At 39.8% G+C, this 20,543-nt stretch overlaps 1 protein-coding gene across 2 annotated transcripts; it reads right to left on the reverse strand.

Annotated features, from left to right (window-relative positions):
* Nucleotides 1–175: 175 nt before the first annotated feature.
* On the reverse strand, nt 176–19,061 carry ZNF200 (zinc finger protein 200). 2 transcript variants are annotated; one of them, XM_023728428.1, is made up of 5 exons: nt 18,906–19,061; nt 17,862–18,182; nt 16,492–16,556; nt 16,025–16,148; nt 176–2,618 (listed from the first exon to the last, which is right to left on the reverse strand). In XM_023728428.1, exons 2-5 carry the CDS (start codon nt 18,106–18,108, stop codon nt 1,864–1,866), a joined length of 1,191 nt encoding a protein of 396 aa, XP_023584196.1. In that variant the 5' UTR covers nt 18,109–18,182; nt 18,906–19,061; the 3' UTR covers nt 176–1,863. The 2 variants fall into 2 exon arrangements, with proteins under 2 accessions (XP_023584196.1, XP_012410133.1); XM_012554679.2 differs by lacking the exon at nt 18,906–19,061 and having other exon boundaries at nt 17,862–18,705.
* Nucleotides 19,062–20,543: the final 1,482 nt, after the last annotated feature.

Raw genomic sequence — 20,543 nt, forward strand, 5'->3', positions numbered from 1 at the left:
CCACTCCTAACACAGATGACTCAGATCTCTGTCCCAGTTCCTAGTACACTGGCCAGACTTCCCTTAAAGGAGAATAATGTTGCTGGTGGCCTGTTTTGTTCCTGGTTTTACAGGGTGCTACTGACTTGAAATACAAAGTCATTAAAGGGCAGTTTTTTCTAAGGCTTTTAACGGCTTTTTTTTTTTTAAGTTAGGAATCAGTTAATTGTACTACTAAACTTTCTTCTTTTAATATGCTTTGTACCAAAACAACAACTAAATTTACAACAATATATTGAAACAACAACAAATAAATGAACAGAAACCAACAGACAGAAAGGAAAAAACAAAACTATTATTTGTAGATGATATAATTTTATACTACTTGTAACAGAGAACTAAGTCAAGAAATTATTGAAAATTAATAACATTTAGTGAGGTGGCTGGTTACACAAATATATAATTAAAAATAAATTTGTTGTGTAAGAACAATGACCAACTAGAAAAATATAAAGGATAAAAACTATTTACAATAACACAATTGTATAGTACTTACATGAAGAAAGTGAGAAAAATTTACTCAGGACTATGAGACTCTAGTAAACGGAAAGGCATGTTTCTGGATGGGGAAAAGAATTTGTAAAGTTAAAAACCTTTCCCAAATGGTTTATAAGATTAACCCAATTCCAATCAAATCCCAATGTAAAACTTTGGGAAACCTGAAACAAACAAGCAAAACTGATCAAGAATGCCTCAAACCACAACGCCGAGTCAGTCCCATGAAGACAGCGCTGGCCTTGCCTCTGCGCAGATACCTCAGGAGGGCCTGGATATAGGGACACCGAGACAATAACGAATATCCACTACACTGAAGACACACGGAATCTTGTCTCATGAGGGGCAATGTGAGCTAATCACTATAGATGTAATTTCTACAAATAAAACACATTGCCTTGTGAGGTAGTGACCAGCCCACTGCCAAAGGCCTGGTGGCTATGTAGAGAGGGATTAAGCATATGTTGAGGCTATTCACAGCCAAGGATCCAAGTAACTTCTTCTTGTCTCCAGGTCTGTCCTTCCTCTTCATGGTCTTGGAATTTCCTTCTTAGCAGGTAAGATCATGGCTCAGTAAAGGGACAAGATTCTGAAGAGCTCTTCCTGAGTGATCGAACTTCTTTCTGCATGGGAGGAATTGCTCAGGGTTGAGAGACAGCTGTTTGGGAGATCAATAGCCGAACAAAACACAGTAAGAACAGGAGACACTTTAAAATTATGATCTTCAAAGGATTCTGTAAAAGTCAGTTTTCATCAGAAATTGCAAATGTTATTAAAAGTGACTGTTAGTTTCAATGAAAAATGGTGAAGTCTTTGACATTCAGTTGCTGTAGTTTTTCTATAATCCAAAGTAAACAATCCCTTGCAACATGAAAGCTTTAATAGGTTGTTCTTAAGAGGGTTATATGAACTGTTTTTGGCTTAAAAAATCAGTAGTTTGGTCCTTTCAGGGGAATATGATGCCAGATAGAGACCTTTACATTATTTCCACTTTTCTCAAGTGTAGATCCTCATGGACATATTTTCAGTAGGGATGAGTCATTCTGTTTACCTTGCAGCTAAGCAGCCTCCAGACTCAGGTTCAAAGTCTTTTTTGGGGAACTGATCTGTATATTGTTGTACAACTTCACAAAAGAAAGCTCCCTAGTCCAAAAAGCCTGGATGCTAATTGAGGTATAGCCCTTGAGTATATTTTCTTCCCTGTGAATTTTCTAATAATCTGAGGTTTCAGCCAAGACGGGTATTATCCAATTTTGGCTATGATGAGGTCTTCACATACCTGTATCTTTTCAGACAGCCTGGAAATTCAGAATGCCTAAGTGAAACATTTTAGGTAGAGGCAGGACTATTAGACCTTTCCCAATCCCACTTCTGCTTTCTGGTCTTACATACTGAATGGGTTTTCTCATGCCGGGTACAGTTTGACAGCCGACCAAATCTTCTCCCACATTTTTTGCAACTATATGGCCTCTCAGCCTCATGACTCTGCAGATGAAGCACAAATTCTTCATTCCCTGAGAAGGTTTTCCCACATTCTGGACACTTAAATATCTTCTCCCTTATGTGGATTCCTTCATGGCGGCTCCGATGAGAATTCTGACGAAAGTTTTTCCCACACTGGGAACATGAGTAAGGTTTCTCTCCTGTATGGATTCGTTCATGCTTATTAAGGTTTGTTTTATGGTTGAAGCTTTTCCCACAGTGACTACAGTCATAGGGTTTTTCTCCAGTATGAGTCCTCTGGTGGGAAATAAGATAAGAACTTTCATTAAACTGTTTCCCACATAGTGGACAAGTGTACCATCTCCTTGTTCTCCGATTTCGGGTAAGTGCAATAACATTGATGTCCACATATTTTGAGAGTTCCTCTAGTGGAGTATCATTTTCAATGGTAACTAAAAGATTCCTCAATTTCCTTTCATGTGGAATGAATGTATTTAGCCTTTCTTCTTTGTGGTAATCTGGAGATTGTTCAGAGACCAAGGAACAATCCATTTCACCACACCCTGAAGACTTTTCTCTATAATCTTCATTCTCTGCAGGTTCCTTTTGATGAGTGTCACCCTCATGATTGCCATCATTGACTGTTGAAACAAAGAGGGAATTTATTAAGTTTTGAGGGATATGACAATACCAAGCAAGAAGAAAACAAGTCATATTTCTTGTGAAACAATAATCTTGAAAGTCAGAAATCTGAGGACTGGTAGATAACTGCCACCAACACTCCTTTTCCACTCTTTATTCATTCATTTATCAGCTACATGGCTGATAAATCTTTCCATTCCCCTCAGTGTAAGCACATAGTCCATTTTTAATCTTTCTTTTTTAAAATAAAATGAGTGGGACTGCATTGAAAGACTTCATATGTTGGCCTTGCCTTTGGGTAGATACCTGATGAGGGTCTGCATATCAGAATGCCAAAGACAGTAACAAACATCTGGACAAGTATTCTAAATCCAATCAAACCAGTTGCCATAAAGTTAACCCCGACTCATGGCGACCCCATACTTCAGAGCAGAACTGTGCTCCATAGGGTTTTCAATAGCTGTGATCTTTCAGAAGTAGATCGCCGGGACTTTCTTTCAAGGCACCTCTGAGTGGATTCAAACAGCCAACCCTTCAGTTAATAGCTGAGCACTTATGTGTTCTGAACAGGCACCAATTATTTTTTCCACAAGTTCATACTGACCACACTAAGGACTAGGGGACAAAGACATAAATATAAATGGCAGCATTAATAAACTTTAGGAGTCTAATAAATGAATGGTAAGATGAACTGCTTCCAGATTTTTACTATATTAGAAACTATTACCATATTATAGCATTAGAAAAAACTACAATATTATATATAGTACAAAACTTACAACAATTTAAATAATAAAAAACAAAGAAAATATGGCATATTTACATAATGGATTATTATTTGGCCATTAAAGAGATTACTACAACTGATAAAACTATGGTATTGTAAGTCAGAACAGTGGTTGGTTATCTTTGGGGATGAAGCGGAATTGTGACTGGAAATGGGACACAAGAAGGATTTCTGGGGTACTGGTAATAACCAATTTTGGTTGGCAGTTGGATTGAGTGTGTACATTTTGTGAAAATCTGAGCTTGTATACTCATGATCTGTAAACTTTCTGTATTTATATCATAGTTCAATAAAAAGTCTATGTGTAAAAGAACATCATAAAGACTAGGTAACAAAGCAAAAAAAAAGTATGCTGTCAACACATAGGCTGACAACCCAAAACCACTGCCGCCAAGTCGATTCCAACTCACAGCGACTCTACAGGACAGAGTAGAACCGCCCCGTAGGCTTTCCAATGCTGTAAATCTTTACAGAAGCTGGCTGCCACATCTTTCTCCCACAGAGAAGCCGGTGGGTTCGACCTGCCAACTTTTCGGTTAGCTGCTGAGCACTTCACCACTGCACCACCAGGGCTCCTTGTGAGTTGAAAAGGAACTCCTAAACTCTCAGCAACTCACTGAAAGTAAAAACAAAACAACCAGTTGCCACGGACTCGATTCAGACTCATGGAAACCCTATGTCAGAGTAGAACTGTGCTCCATAGGGTTTTCAACGGATGATTTTTTGGAAGTAAATCATCAGGTTAGCAGCTGACTGCATTAACAGTTTGCACTACCTAGGGACTCCCTGAGAGTAAAGGGTTAAATCAACTATTTACATATGCGGCTAATCCTGAAGCTGGAATGTGAATCTCCGCTGAATTTAGCCATTTCACACCAAGTTTTCTTCTTTTTAATTAATCCCCTAGGATAATAAAAACACTTAGTCAAAGCATATGACAAATTTTTATCAGAGCTCTTGATATGAACTGCCGTACTGCTTTCCAAAGAAGCTGTACCAATCTCAATATAACCACCAATATATGAGTATCAACTTTACCATAAGTTAAAAACATTTAATAGGTGTAAAATGGTGTCTCATTATAGTTATACTCTGTATTTTGATTACACAAAGAAATAATTTACCTATTGGGTTGAGACTCTAATACATTTTATATATTACATATCTCAATCTCTCTGTCAATCGTTATTGATATAAATGTTTTTTAACTGATGACTTCCTCTGTAATAACTCTATGATGTAAAATCAGAAAAAAAATCAGTTCAAGTTCTCATAAAGTTCTACTCTGTTCTCCGGCTGTTCTTTTATGACTTATTTTTTATACTTAACTTTAACACATTGGGAGTTTAATTTAGTATACAGTATGGACTGAAATTAATTTTCTTCTAAATTATGATACAATTATCCCAGTCACATTTATAAAGCTTCCTTTTCCTCTTGTTTTGAAATGTTCACATTATCTCTATTTATGTGTGATCTGTATCTTAGCTATTTCTCATTAGTACCACACTGTTTTACAATATCTTGTGATACTGGTAAGACTAGCCAGAATACCTATTTCCAGCTATTTAAAATTTTGACTGACTAAATATACAGTCCTCTTTACTTTCAGCAAGGCTTGAAGCACTTACTAATGAAGATCAAAGACTACAGCCTTCAGTATGGATTACACCTCAACATAATGAAAACAAAAATCCTCACAGCTGGACCAATAAGCAACATCATGACAAAGAGAGAAAAGACTAAAGTTGTTGAGGATTTCATTTTACTTGGATCCACAATCAACGCCCGTGGAAGCAGCAATCAAGAAATCAACATATCGCATTGGGCAAATGTGCTGCAAAAGACCTCTTTAAAGTGTTAAAAAATAAAGATGTCACTTTGAGGACTAAAGTGCACCTGACTCAAGCCATGGTATTTTCAATCGCCTCATGAGCATGCAAGAGCTGGACAATGAATAAGGAAGACTGAAGAAGAATTGATGCCTTTGAATTATGGCAATGGCAAAGAACACTGAATACCACAGACTGCCAGAAGAATGAACAAATCTGTCTCAGAAGAAGTACAGCCAGAATGCTCCTTAGAAGCAAGGATGGGAAGACTTTGTCTTACGTATGCTGGACATGTTATCAGGAGGGATCAGTCCCTGGAGAAGGACATCATGCTTAGTAAAGTACAGGATCATCAAAAAAAGGAAGACCCTTAATGAGATGGATTGACACAGCAGCTGTAACAATGGGCTCAAACATAGCAACGACTGTGAGGATGGTGCAAGATGGGGCAGTGTTTCATTCTGTTGTACACAGGGTAGCTATGAGTCAGAATCAACTCAATGGCACCTAACAACAACAACAGATACAGTATAAGTAAATCTGGAGGGCTCTTCTATCTTTATATGCTTTTAATTCTCACATTTAGAAATGTTTCTCCATTGTTTAAGAATCTTTCACATTAACCAATAAAACATCTCTAGATTATTCTGATTTTATAGGCACTCCAAATAAGGTCTTTCATTATTTTGTGTTTATTTAATAATGCTATTGTTATATGTTTATTTCCTACCTACATACTTTAAAACTATTAAAATAATATTGTTTCAGTTGATCCTTTTAGATTTTATAAGTACACATCATACTCTGGTTCCCTCCTTTTCTATTTCTCTTAACACCTTTTTCATATCTTACTGCTTTAGAAAATCCAGTTAATAATATGCTAAATATTATTAGTGATAGCATATTTCTTTATTTTGTTCTCAGTTTTTAAGAAATTTCCACCAATGTTTTATGAATGACTATAAATTTTAGGTTATATTAATTTTAAAAGGCTAATTCTCTTTTTTCAGGGGAAATTTATTGAAACTCTAATAGGATTATTCTTATGTTACTGAAAGTGTCAATGAGTATGTTTTATATTCCTGTAATGTACTAATTTTTAACAAATTTTTAAGTAGAAAATACATTTACGTTGCTCAAAAATGACAACATGGGAGTTAAATCAGCAAGATGGTGGAGTAGGCAGCTCCAACTCTCATCCTCCAACAGAAATGCCAAAAAAGCAAGCAGAAATGGTTAGAACCAACTTTGTTAGAACTCTGGAAAACAGTCAAAGGTTTATAGCAACCAAGCAAATACTAAAGAAAGAAAAAGGTAATTGAAAAACCATGCTAATTCTTCTTTAAATGTTCAGTAAAATTCACCAGTAAACCATCTGGTCCTGGGTTTTTCTTTGTTGGTAGGTTTTTGGTTACTAATTCAATCTCTTTACTTCTCATAGGCTCATTAAGATTTTCTGTTTCTTCTTGAGTCAGTTTAGGTAATTTGTGTGTTTCTAGGAATTTGTCCACTTCATCTAGATTATCTGATTGATCAGCATACAATTGTTCACAGTATTCTCTTACAATCCTTTTTATTTCTGTAATGTTGATAAGTAGTATTCTCACTTTCATTTCTGATTTTACTTGCTGCTGCTTTTTTTCTTTTGTCAGTCTAGCTAAAGGTTTGTCAGTTTTATTGATCTTTTCAAAGAACCAACTTTGGTTTTATTATTGCATTGATTTCATTGATTCTCTATTGTTTTTCTATTCTCTATATTATTTGTTTTCAGTCTAATCTCTATTACTTCCTTCCTTCTGCTAGCTTTGGGTTTAATTTGCTATTCCTCAAAGTGTGAAATTAGGTTATTGATTTGAGATCTTTCTACCTTTCTAATGTAAATGTTTACAGCTATAAATTTTTCTCTGAGTACTGTCTTCACTGCAACCATAAGTTTTGTTATGTGTTTTCATTTGTCTCTAAGTATTTTCTAATTTCCCTTGTGATTTTTTTTTTCTTTGATCCATTGGTTGTTTAAGAGTATGCTGTTTAATTTCCATATAGATCAGAGGAGATACTTTGCATGATTTCAATCTTTTTAAATCTATTGAGACCATTAACATAAGGTCTGTCTATCCTGAAGAATGTTCCATGTGCACTTGAGAAGAAACAAGTATTCTGCTGTTCTTAGGTGGAGTATTCTATATATGTCTGCTAGGTCTAGTTTTATAGTGTTGTTCAAGTCCTCTATTTCCTTACTGATGGTCTACCCATTTCCTTACTGATGGTCTACCCATTATAGAAAATAGTGCATTCAATTCTCCAACTTAAATTATTGTAGAACTGTCTATTTCTCCCTTCAATTCTGTCAAAGCTTGCTTCATATATTTTGGGACTTTGTTGTTAAGTGCCTACGTGTTTATAATTGTTATATCTTCTTGATAAATTGACCCTTTTATCTCTATAGATTGTCTTTGTCTCTTCTGATACTTTTTGACTTGAAGTCCATTTTGTCTGATACTCATCCCAGCTCTTTCAGCCATTATTTTCCATGAAATATTGTCCTTTCCTTTTCATTTCCAACCCATTTGTGTGTTTGGATCTAAAGTGAGTTTCTTGTAGACATTGTATAGTTGGCTCATGTTGTTTGTTTTTTTTTTATCCAACCTGTCAATCTCTACCTTCTGATTGAAGAGTTTAATCCATTTACATTTAAAGTAATTACTGATACAGAAGAACTTATGCTGTTTTTCTATTTGTAAGTCTTATATTCTTTTTGTCTCTCATTTCCTCCATTTTTCTCTGTTTTTGTGTTTGGTTAATTTTTGCAATGAAACATTTTGACTCCCTTCTAATTTCCTGTTTTGTATGTATCTTTAGATTTTTGCACGCGTGCGTGTGTGTGTGTGTGTGGTTACCATGGGGATTACATTTACCATCCTAAATTTATAACATTCTAGTTTTAATCAATACCCACTTTACTTCAGTAGCATACAAAACCTCTGCTCCAATACATCCCTTTATGCTGTAGTCAAATTACATCTTATCTTTATACGTCGTGTATAACATAGATTTATAATGACATATGTATCCTATATATAGAAAACCTCAAAGAATCCACAAGGAAGCTAGTAGAGCTAATAAACAAAATCAACAAAGTTGCAGGGTGTAAGATCAACATATAAAAATCAGTTGGGTTTTTATGTATCAGCAATGAACAATCTAGAAAGGAAATTAAGAACATATTTTTATTTACAACAGCATCTAAAAGGATAAAATACCTAAAAATAAATTTAACCAAGGAAGTGTAAGACTTGTACACTGAAACTACAAAAGACTGCTGACAGAAATTAAAGACCTAAATAAATGAAAAGACATCCTGTGTTCATGAACTGGAAGACTTAATACTATTAAAACGTCAACACTACTCAAAGTGTTCTACAGATTGAATGTAATTCCTATCAAAATTCCAACAGCCTTTGTTTGGAAAAATGGAAACGCCAACCTCAAATCCATATGGAATTTAAAGGGACCCCAAAATGTCAAAACAATTTAAAAAGAAGAACAAAGTAGGAGGATTCACACTTCCCAATTTCAAAACTTACTACAAAGCTACCGTAATCAAAACAGTACAACACTGGAGTAAAGACAGACACATAGACCAGTGGGATAAAACGGAGAGTCCAATAATAAACCCATACATCTATGGCCAACTGACTTGGTGTCAAGTCTATTCCATGGACTCTTCAACAAATGGTTAATGGGACAACTGGATTTACACATGCAAAAGAATGAAGCTAGGCCTCTACCGCACAGCATATACAAAAATTAACTCAAAACAGATAAAAGACCTAAATATGAGAACTAAAATCATAAAACTCTTTAAGAAAACATAGGGGTAAGTATTCATGCTTAGATGCTTAGACACAATGTCAAAAGCAATGAGCAACAAAAGAAAAAAGATAAATTTGATGTCATTTTAAAGAAAAACACCTTTGTGCATCAAAGGACATTACCGAGAAAGCAAAAAGACAAGCTATGGGATGAGAGAAAATATTTGCAAATCATATACTTGAGAAAGGTTTAATATTGGGAACATATAAAGTCCTACAACTCAACAACAAAAATAATTCAGTTGAAAAATGGGCAAAGGACTTGAACAGACATTTCTCCAAGGAAGATATATAAATGGTTGATAAGTGCATGAAAATAAGCTCAACAACATTAGTCACTGGAGAAATGCAAATCAAAACCACAATGAGATAACACTTCACATCCACTACCCAAAACCCAAATCCACTGCCATTAAGTCAATTCAAACTCATGGTGACGCTATCGGGCAGAACAAAACGGCCCCATGGAGGTTCCAAGGCTGTAAATCTTTACAGAAGCAGACTGCCACATCTTTCTCCCACACAGCAGCTGGTGGGTTCGAACCATCTATCTTTCGGTTAGCAGCCCAGCCTTAACCACTGTGCCACCAGGGCTCCTTTCATACTCACTAGGTTATTATTAAAAATAAAAAGGAAAATAACAAGTTCTGGTGAAGATGTGGACAAATTGGAACTCTCGTGCTTTGCTGGTGGGACTGTAAAATGGTGGAAAAGTTTGGCAGTTCCTCAAAGAGTTAAACATAGAACTATCATAAAACAAAAAAACCAAACCAGTTGCCATCAAGTTGGTTCCAACTCATGACAACCTCAAGTATGGCAGAGAACAATCACACTTAATAGGGTTTTTAAGGTTGTGACCTTTTTGTAAGCAGACCACCAGGCCTTTCTTCCGAGGCATCTCTGAGTGGATTCGAACCACCAACCTTTCGGCTAGTAGTTGAGTGCTTAACAGTTTACATCGTCTAGGGAGCCTACAGAATTACCATATGACCCAGCAATTCCACTCCTAGGTATGTTCCCAAAAGACTGAAAGCAGGGACTCAGATACTCGTACACCAAAGTTCACTGCATTATTATTCACAATAGTCAAAAGGTGGCAACAACTGAAGTGTCCATCAACAGATGAATGGATACACAAAATGTGGTATATACATAAAATGGAATATTATTTAGCCATAAAGAGAAATGAAGTTCTGATATATGCTTCACCATGGATGAACCCTTGAAAATATTATGCTGAGCAAAGTAAGTCAGATACAAAAGGACAAATACTTATATGAAATACTTAAAATAGGTAAATGCAGAGACAAAAGTTTATTTGTAGTTACCATGGGCTGGGGGAAGAGAGGAAAATGGGAGTTGTGAATTACGGTGCACTGAGTTTCTGTTGTTGTTATTGTTAGGCGCCATCAAGGTGGTTCCAACTCACAGCGACCCTATGTACAACAGAACGAGACACTGCCCCGTCCTGTGCCATGCTCACAATCGCTACTATGTTTGAGCCCAATGTTGCAGCCACTGTGTCAATCCATCTCGTTGAGGGTCTTCCTCTCTTTCACTGACCCTCTCCTGAGGTTTTGTTTAGAGAATAAAGAACATTTGAAAATATAGTGGTTGCACAGCAATATGGTGAATTTAATTAATAACACTAAATCATACACCTAAAAATTATTAAAATGGCAAATGTTTTGTTACATATATTTTACCACAATAAAGGGAAAAAAAGATATACAATGAGATGCCCATCCATCCTACTCATCCTCCAAACAGGTGCCAGTTTTCACTAGTTTCTTTTTATTCTTCCAGTGTGTCTTTAGGCAAATACAAATCTATCCCCCCCTTCCCTATATAAAAGGTAGTATACTACATATATTTCTGCTACTTGTTTTTTCACTCACCATATCCCAGGACAGAGATTATCACGGTATGACGTGTAGACATACCATCGTTTATTCAACCATCCCCCACACAGACACCTGAATTGCTTCCAATCTTGTGTTTTCACAAATAACACCACACTGAATAGACCTGTTTGTGTTTTATTTCAAATGTGTGCTGTTGTTACAGCTCTAGGTCAGATTCTCAGAAGTGGGGCTGCTGGGTCAGAGTGAAAGAATCTGTAATATGGGTAATTACTGACAGATCCCCATACACAGGGGTTGTACCATTCTGACATGCACACCAGCAATCTATGTGAATACCTGTTTCCCAACAACCTCAACATCAGTGTGTTGTTAAATTTTTGATTTCTACAAAACTGATAAGTACAAAATGTTAACTCAGTACAGGTTTCACTTTCATTTCTAATTGTGAGTACGGCTAACCATCTTTTCATATGGGTAAGACTAATCTGTATTTCTCAGTGAATTTCTTGGTCTTTTTCTTCTTTATTTCTACATCCGTTGCCATCGAGTTGACTCCAACTCACAGGAACCCTATAAGACAGGGCAGACCTGCCCCACAGGGTTTCCAAGGCTGGAATCTTCATGGAGGCAGACTGCCACATCTTTACCCCATGGAGGAGCTGATGGGTTCGAACTGCCAACCTTTCAGTTGGCAGATGAGTGCTTTAACCACTGCACCACCAGGGCTCCTGATCTCTACTTCTAGGAGTGCCTAATACATTAGGAAGATTAGGCTTGCTGATGTAAGTCGCAAATATTTTTCCCAATTTATTGTGTCTTACTTTGCTTATATATTTGTTTTTTCCTTTGCCATGCAAGATTTTGAGTCTTAATTAGAAAAATCTTCCTATCCGAACATTATAAAGGAATTCACTCATATTTTCTAATTGTGCTTTTATGCTTTCCTTCCTTCCTTTTCTTCTTTAAACATTTAAATCTTTTTCTTACTGTGCAAAGTAAGGCACTGATTCACCAAACGGTTACTCGGTTGTCACCTTTTATCAAAGCGTCTCCCTTTACTTCACTGATTTGAGATGCCACCTTTATCACATACTACACTTCCATGTGTACTTGAGGCTGTTTCTGAACTTTCCATTCCATTCCACTCATCTGTCTACTCAGATGTCAATACCATGGTTTAACTACCAAGGCTTTACAGGCTCCTTCAGTATCTGCCAGGGCTAGCATCCCTCCCGACCCCACTACTCTTCTTTTCCAGTTTTCTGCGTATTTGTATTTATTTTCCCATTTAAGTATCATGTTATCGAGTTCCGGGGAGGGGGGAGCTATTGGCATTGCTAATGAGATTATATAGAATTTATCAATCAATTTGGGGAGACCTAACCTTTTTATGTTAACCCTTAACCCTTCCTAGCATTCAGTCAAATCTACTTTTGTGTCCTTTAGAAGCACTTGAAAGTTTAATTTTTGTTCATTTCTTAAGTTTATCGTAGGTGATTTATTTACGTATGTATGTTCCTATTGTAACGGGTATTCATTTATTTTTGTTCCTATTGTAATGGAGTTTTCTATTGTATCTTTTAAATGATTGTATATGTGAAAGTTAATGATTTCTCCGTATATTAATTTTACATCTTATTGACTTACTTAATGTTTCACTATTTGTAGTAAGTTTTCAGACATTCTCTAGGGTTTTCCTGCTACACAATTATATGTAAATAGAGATTTTTATTTTTTCTTTTCAAATTCTTATTTATCTAATATCTTTCTCATTTTACTGCACTGGCTGAAGCCTGCAGTACAGTATAAAATAGTAGTGGTGCTAATGGCGTCACTGTCATCTTCCTAATTTCAGTGGGAATGCCTCCAGTGTTTCCCGTTAAAGATGAAGCTGCAGTTTGGGCTGAAAGAACGACAGGTACCCTATTACGAACTTATCCATTATTACTATTTTGTTAAATATTTTTATGAAGAAGTGTTTTGGATTTTGTTGAATACCTTTTCAGTTAACTACGGAAATGAATGAAAATTTTTCATCTTTTTATTGTAAGACTGACTATATTAATAGGTTTTCCACTATTAAATCATTTTTGCATTTCTGGAATAAATTGTACTTGGTCATAGCAATTTTTGTCAGGTTTTGTTACACTAACTTCATAAAAAGAATCTAGAAGTTTTCCTAGGATTTAAATTGTCTAATTTTTAAAGGTTTGGAAGAATTTTGTTGCGAAACTGAAAGCGCTGCTCTGTCTTAGGAAGGAGCTAGTTCCTTGACAATTTCCATTCTCTCTGTGGAAACTGGTTTATCTATTTCAATTTTTTTCTACTTATCAGCTCCTCTGCTTATTCTATTTTTTAACTCACTATTTTCTTATTTTGTATTAATATCTTCCTTCTACTTTCCGTTAGCTCGTTCTGTTTTTTTTAAACTATGGGTCAGAAGCTTAATTATTTTCACTTTTTCATGGATATACATATCTTTACGGCCATGAATTTTATTCTGAGTACTGCTTTAGGTTATATCATAGATTCTAATAAGTAGTGTTTTCTAGAAAAAATATGCAAATTTAATTTGTATTTCTCCTACGACTGGAGGTCTTAACAGTTATAAAATTTCCAGGTGGAAGAAACTTTTATTTTCTGATTTCATTATTAATTTCTAGTTTTTATGCATTGAGATCAGATACTTTATTACGCTCCTTTTTAAAATCTACTGAGTCTTTTTTTTGTTGTCTATCATGTGTGGAATTTACATGAATCTTGAAAAGGTGTATTAATCACATTAGAGAACAGACATAACCTTAATAACTTTCTGAGAACTGGTTTAAGTGTTTTCTACAGTTTTACTTATTTTCAGGTGGTTCACTTGACGTGTCCTGGACTGAAACACACATTCTCTGTTCTCCTATGTCAAAGACTCTCCTTTGATTCCTGCCCCGTGATGTTCAATCCCTTGTACTTTTCCCTTGGCGAACTGACCAAATGTTATTATTTCAACTATCACTCACATGCCACTGACTCCAAAATCTCTACATTCTTACATCTGAGCTCCAATCTCTAATTTCTAAGTACCCAGAGGACGATTTCATTTTATTTTCTGCCATGGATTCAATCTCATCTAAAATCAAATTCACCTTCTTCCAAACTCTGCTCCTTTGTCCCAACCTTGTCTCGACCTTGTGATAGCGCTTTATAGCTACAACAATTCTACATTGACTTTTCTTACAAACACATTAAAAGTTCACGAAGGGCAGGAACGGAGCATTATGCATCTTTGTAATCCACTAAATATCAACTCCAGGACCCAACCAGTCTGAATGTTCATGAATGACTTTAAGCTTAAACCATTAGCTTCAGGGTACTGGGGGAGAGATGGTGAGGAACGGGTCTCAAGGCCCAAAGGCATATGGCCAAATGTTCCTGGAGATGGCAACATACCCACCAACCAGTCATCGAAAATAAATGCTAGCTTCGCCCAAGACTCAAGAAAAGTCCAGGACAACAAATCTGCTCTTTTTCTATTTTTCTACAACGTAAAAAAGATATTACATAGAATAACCTGTGAAAAGTTAACTGGGCTCGTTATATACCACTCCACATGACCATATCAGTCTTGGAGGAAGTACAGCCAGAATGCTCCTTAGAAGTGAGAATGGTGAGATTTTGTCTCGCTTACTTTGGACACATCATCAGGAGGGACCAATTGCTGGAGAATGAAATCATGCTTGGTAAAAGGAGAGGGTCAGTGAAAAAGAGACCCTTAATGAGACGGAATGACACAGTGGCTGCAACAATGGGTTCAAACAGCAGTGACTGTAAGGACGGCACAGGACCGGGCCAAGTTTCATTCTGCTATACACAAGGTCGCTATGAGTCAGAGCCAATTCAACAGCACCTAACACACATGACACACACACCCCATAACCATACACTGTCATACAACTAGAGTTCAACAGTCACTATAGGTTGCAGTCACCTGAGGCAACTCCCAAAACCTGCTTTCTGCTGCACTGAGTCTCAGAAGCAAACAGCCGTGATGGTAAGGTAAAGAGACCCAGGTACTCAGCAAACACCATCTTTAAGAGCTCCTGCCCCTACACTAGCAGTATGTTCCTAGAGAAATGTTGCAGCATCTCTAAGCAGCTTGCAGAGAAGCTGCTGCTGCCAGACCAGTTTCACATGGAGCAGTAGGGACACTTGGCAACCGTTATTGGGAAAGGAGTACAAATAAAGAAGGTCCCATTCACCAACCACACAGGAAAGTAACTGACAAAAATTAAGAGAAATGTAACAAGGAGGCAGTATAGCTCTGGGCCAAGACCACAACCTCTGAGGTCCCTGCTCACTACTTAACTACTGTGTGACCTTTAGCAAATTTCTTAACCTCTCTCTGCTTCAGTTCCTTGCTCTGTAAAACAGTAACAATTCCTATACCCCACGGCGCTATTGTGAGAATTACATGAGATAGTAAATGCACACAAAGCACTAAGACTAATGCTTAGCACATAATAACACAGAAGCGTCAGATACTGTTTTCATCAATAGTGGCAGATATTTTCACTTATACTAGTAGGTTTCACAGCTATTGAACAGGAAGAAAAAAAAAAGACCTAAAAGAGTTAGTTACGTGTCTAATGAAAACACTAATTTAAAATAGACGTGTTGTGAGAATAGCCCTGGATCCAGAAAATGGGTTCAGAAACAGTGTGCCCAAATTTTCCGTCTGTTTCAATATCTGACCTTCGTATGTCAGCCGTTAGTTAGCGCATCAGACTAGCTGTTTCAGTTAGCATGTCGGACGAGAGTACGTCAGCAACAGGTCTTGCTTGCCAAGAATTCTCCTCTCCTCTCTCATCCACAAGATACAGGAAAAATGGCCACCCACAGCTGGGCCAGGCTCCACCACATGGAGTAAAACGTGTGTGTGTGTGTGTGCACGCACATGTGCTCAGCAGGTGTGAATAGCGCCTCAAAAGCTGAAGGACGAAGGAGAAGGACACACTTTTCCCATAAACACAATCTGAACACACAAGAGACTTGATTTCTTACCCAGCAGAATCATCTCCCCAACATCGTATTCTTCATTCTCTGAGGTGGGCTGTTGAGAAGGATCCAGGCTCACACATTCCTCTTGGGAGTGAAATACATTCAAATCCTCAAAGACCACCAGCTCCTGAAAGAGCAACAGGCCCCCCTCCTCTTAGTAACTGAGATTCCTTGACAGCCCTGCTGGTAAGAAAGACTAGGACACAGAGAACAAGGGAAGGGTTAGAAGGATGGGGAAAGGGCTCTCCAAATACTACACAGATGCAGCACACAGGAGGGAGCCAGGTTCAGAGAGGAGCCAAGGTGGGGGGCGGGGGGAGGGAGCCAGAATAAAATGTCCAAGGCGGCTGTGAAGAACTGGCCCACTCTGCTTGCTGACTATGAGGACTTGTTTTATGGGTAGGCTGAGCAGCGAAGGCAGCAAGAGCAGAGATGGTGACACACTCAGGAAATAGAGAAATTGAACCTACCTCAGGCTCAGCTTTTGAATACAGAGACACTGATTCCTGTTTCTGCTGGGTTCCTTCTCTGGGCACTGGGGAAAAAAGAAGCTGCAGTTAGTGAAAGAGTCAGTGACTCTAATATGGCGGCCGTACACACACCCTGGGGCCAGGCTGTCCCCATTCCTTCTGCATGCAACCCAAGACATTGTCTGCTCCTGAGTCCACAGGTCAAGCCATAAACCCCAGGGTCTTGAACCTACACAGGTGTGTCCTCATTCTGAAATGAATGATTCCCCAAATTACCTTTCAAAATTTCCCACAGAGGTGCTATTAAAGGAGAGGTCAGGGACAGCAAAATCTGAAGAGGCCCACGGCAAGCGCTTCTGAAATACCTCATAAACTGGAGTCAATGAAACAATTCATTCACATTCCTTTATCTTAAAAAGGTATTTCCCCCCAGAATATCTGAATAAAATGGACAATACAGAAAGATGCACCCTGTTTATTCTATGACTTTACATACCCAGCACACCACTGTCTGCTCCAGCTTGAGAAGAACATACTTCCTCTTTCCAACATGTCAATGTAACAGAATAACTCCTTTTTCAATACCCAGCATCCTAGTTTGAATCCATTACTCTGATAGTTAAGGTTGTGTACCAACTTGACTGGGCCATGATTTTCAGTGGTTTGGCAGTTGTGTAATGATGTAATTCAGCAATCATGTAATGATGTAGTCATCCTCCATGATGTGATCTAACATGATCAGTCAATCAGTTGTAAGGGAAGCTTCTCTGGGGGTGTGGCCTGCATACAATATATATATGGACGTCTTGGCAAAGCTCGCTTGCTTGCTCTGGATCCTGCATCTGGCTTGTCATCATCCGACCTCCGGTCCTTGGGACTTGAGTCAACTGCCTACCATACTGCCTGCCAATCTTGGGATCTACCAGCCACCACAGCCTGTGAGCCAGTGGCCTGTCTTACCTGCCAATCTTGGGATTCATCAGCCTCTGCAGCCTACGAACCAGTAGCCTGCCAACCTAAATGCCGATCTTGGATTCAGCAGCCCCCGTAGCCCGTGAGCCAGCAGGCTACCATCTGACCTGCCAATCTTGGGTTCATCAACCCCCACAGCTAAATGAGTCAGGAGAGGCCTCCAGCCTGGTGCCTGAACCATGGACTTGGAACTTGCCAGCCTCTACAACCACGTGAGCCATTTCCCTGAAATAAATCAATCTCTCTACATATATATGTATTTACATGTATACATATATACGCATCACTGGTTTTGCCTCTCTAGGGAACCCACCCTAAGACACTTACTAACATGGAAGCCTACCTCAGCTCCCAGTACTGCCCCCTTCACTTCCAGTGAAACAACACTGGCTTCTCACCTCTATTCTGAAGGCTTGAGCTCACATCCTTCATAATAACCAAGGTCTCCTTAACTTTCTGACTGGGCTGGACCACACTTGGCTTGGGCAAGAAGGTGAGGAAGTGCTCCAACACCAGTTGGTGAATGGTCTTGGGCCCACTAGTGGCATCTCGAAGTAGGTCTTGGCCCAGCTTGGAATTTGGAGGAACTCTCAGTATAAATGACCGTTTTGGTTTTGGGGGCATGGGGACCACTTTTGCAGCCATTGTGCCTTGCAACCACACTTGTTTCTTCTTCAAAAGCCACTTCTTACTGACGGAAATCCTCCAGACAACTTAAGCTGCAAACAAGAGAAAGCATGAGTTATCTACAAGACCAGGTAAGAGCATGACCACACCCCAATAGGCAACTTCGGTAGTGACGCACCATGAGAGCTAACTCAGAAAGGAAACTGGAGTAGGGAAATCACAACTGATACGTGAGGTCTCTGAACAAGATTCTCTTAGCAAAGGCTGAAAGGAAGATCTTGAGAATGAAAACTAGAGGATGTCTAAACCAGAAGGCCCGAAATGAAGGGAGCGAAAGCAGCCTGCAAAAGGCCAAGGGCCATTTTCCCGGGAAATATGACGCGCAAAACCCACTGAGAGGAATAGTTTAACTCATGCTGGTAAAAAAGCAATAGGCTAGAAGACAAAAAATCTGGAGTCCAATACTAAGAACACCTGCTTAGAAGTAATGTTGGCCACTGAATCTGGGCAAATGGCGCCCCTGGGGTCGCACGTCCCTCGCGTACCCTTCGGGAGAGGTTGATGACTCTCGAAGCGAGCAAACATGTGAGTTGTCTACACATGGTTTGCTGACTCCTCGCCGCCGTCAAAGCCCAGTTGAGGGCGGCAGAGGGCGTCACATCAGGGACCCACCGACCAAGGGGCACCTTTGTCGCAAAGTCCAGTGGCGGCATCACCTGGGACATGGAAACGGCTCCCTACCGGGCCTGGCTCCCCCCGCAACGGACCCCAGAGACCGCCTCAGCTTGGTTCCCGCCCTCACGGAGCCCGCTCACCTCTCAGAGAGTCTGCCGCCGCTGGGAGCGAGCAGACGACGACCCAGAGACCCACGCTCGGGAGAAACCGGGAAACTGGGCGCGAGAGGCTGAGACCTTCCCTCGCCCTTCGGATTGTCCTCACAGGCCACTATTGGTGCCCGCCGCCGTCAGTTGGGCAAGACGGCGGGGACGCGGTGCCTTCTGGGAAGCCGGGCGCCTCGCAGCCGTGATGTCACGCCCGGTACCTCGTTTCCGGTGCGGAAGCCTGGTCTCCCCGTTCGGAGCCAGCCGTCTGCGCTTGAGAAGCCGAGGCTCCAGGCCGCCCGATGGAGTACACAGGGCCATAGGGAGGCCAGGCTAGCGGCAGCCGCCCTTTCTGTGGCTCTGCATAGGAGACGGAAAGCAGGAGCCTGGCTCCAGTCCTCCATGGCGGGCTGGCATCACTCCAGGTGCGGGCAAGCTCACTCCATGGCCTGCTGGGAAATGTAGTGTGGTTACAAACAGCCAATGGGAGACTGCCTGGCGCGACGGTTGGGGCAGGGCAGGGCCGAGGTTGGACCGGAAGCGGGCTGTCTCTATGACCGGAAGATCTGCGCAAGGCCGCCGCAGTTTCCGCCACAGCATCCGGGGTGACTCAAAGACTGCGGAGGCAAAAAGGATAGGGTAGGCGTAGGTTGCCGCCCTGTTCTGGGCGTCATTCCAGGTGTCCGTTCTGCCAGGGGTGGCGTGTAGGTCAGAACTAGGCTACCTTTCCCCTCCCCTGCTTGCCAGTTTCTACTCTGCGGTCTGCACCGGCCATCTCTTACCTCTCTCCTACTGTCTCCGTATATGTTCCCAGTTTCAGCCTCCCACGGATGCTTAACAGTGTCTTTTCCCTCTGCGGCATTCCCATACAGCGTTTATTCCTCAGTAAGGCACTGGTCAGGGTTAGGACACCCTGAGGGCAGGAATTTCCTAATTCATCTGTGCAACACTGGCCTCAAGCAGGCTGACAAAAATAAAAATACAAATGAATGCCTTTTCTTAAGGTGTAGCAGGCTCACTTAACTATGACTTAAATTATGTTATAAAGAGACTGGTATGAAAACGGGCACCAAGAATTTTTGAAAAATAGTTAGGATATACCTGCCTTTCCAGACATCAAAACTTACTAAAAATCTCCTTTAATCAAAGCAGTACAGATTGAACTAAAAACTAAACTATGTCGAGTTGATTGCGAGTCATGGCGACTCCATGTGTGTCAGAGTAGAACTGTGCTGCCATAGAATCTTAAAATGGCTGATTTAACTGAAGTAGATTGCCAGGCCTGTCTTACCACGCACTTGTGGGCAGACTCTAGCCTATCGGTTACCAGCAGGTATATTAACAGTTTGCATGACTCAGGGACTCCGTGGATTGGACTGTTGTAGTTAGGTGCTGTCGAGGTGATTTCAAACCATAACGACCACATGTGACAGAGTAGAGCTGCCCCATGAGGTTTCTAGGCTGTCGTCTTCATGGGAGCAGATTGCCATATCTTCTGCCACAGAACCACTGGGTGGGTTTGAACCACTAACCTTTTGGTTAGCAACAGAACAGTTAACTCTTGTGCCACTAGGGTGCCTATGGATTGCACTACGAGTAGACAAATAGGTCGATAGTAAAAAATACCAAGTG

This window comes from Trichechus manatus, unplaced genomic scaffold (assembly GCF_000243295.1).
Source record: "Trichechus manatus latirostris isolate Lorelei unplaced genomic scaffold, TriManLat1.0 scaffold00024, whole genome shotgun sequence".
NCBI lineage: Eukaryota > Metazoa > Chordata > Mammalia > Sirenia > Trichechidae > Trichechus > Trichechus manatus.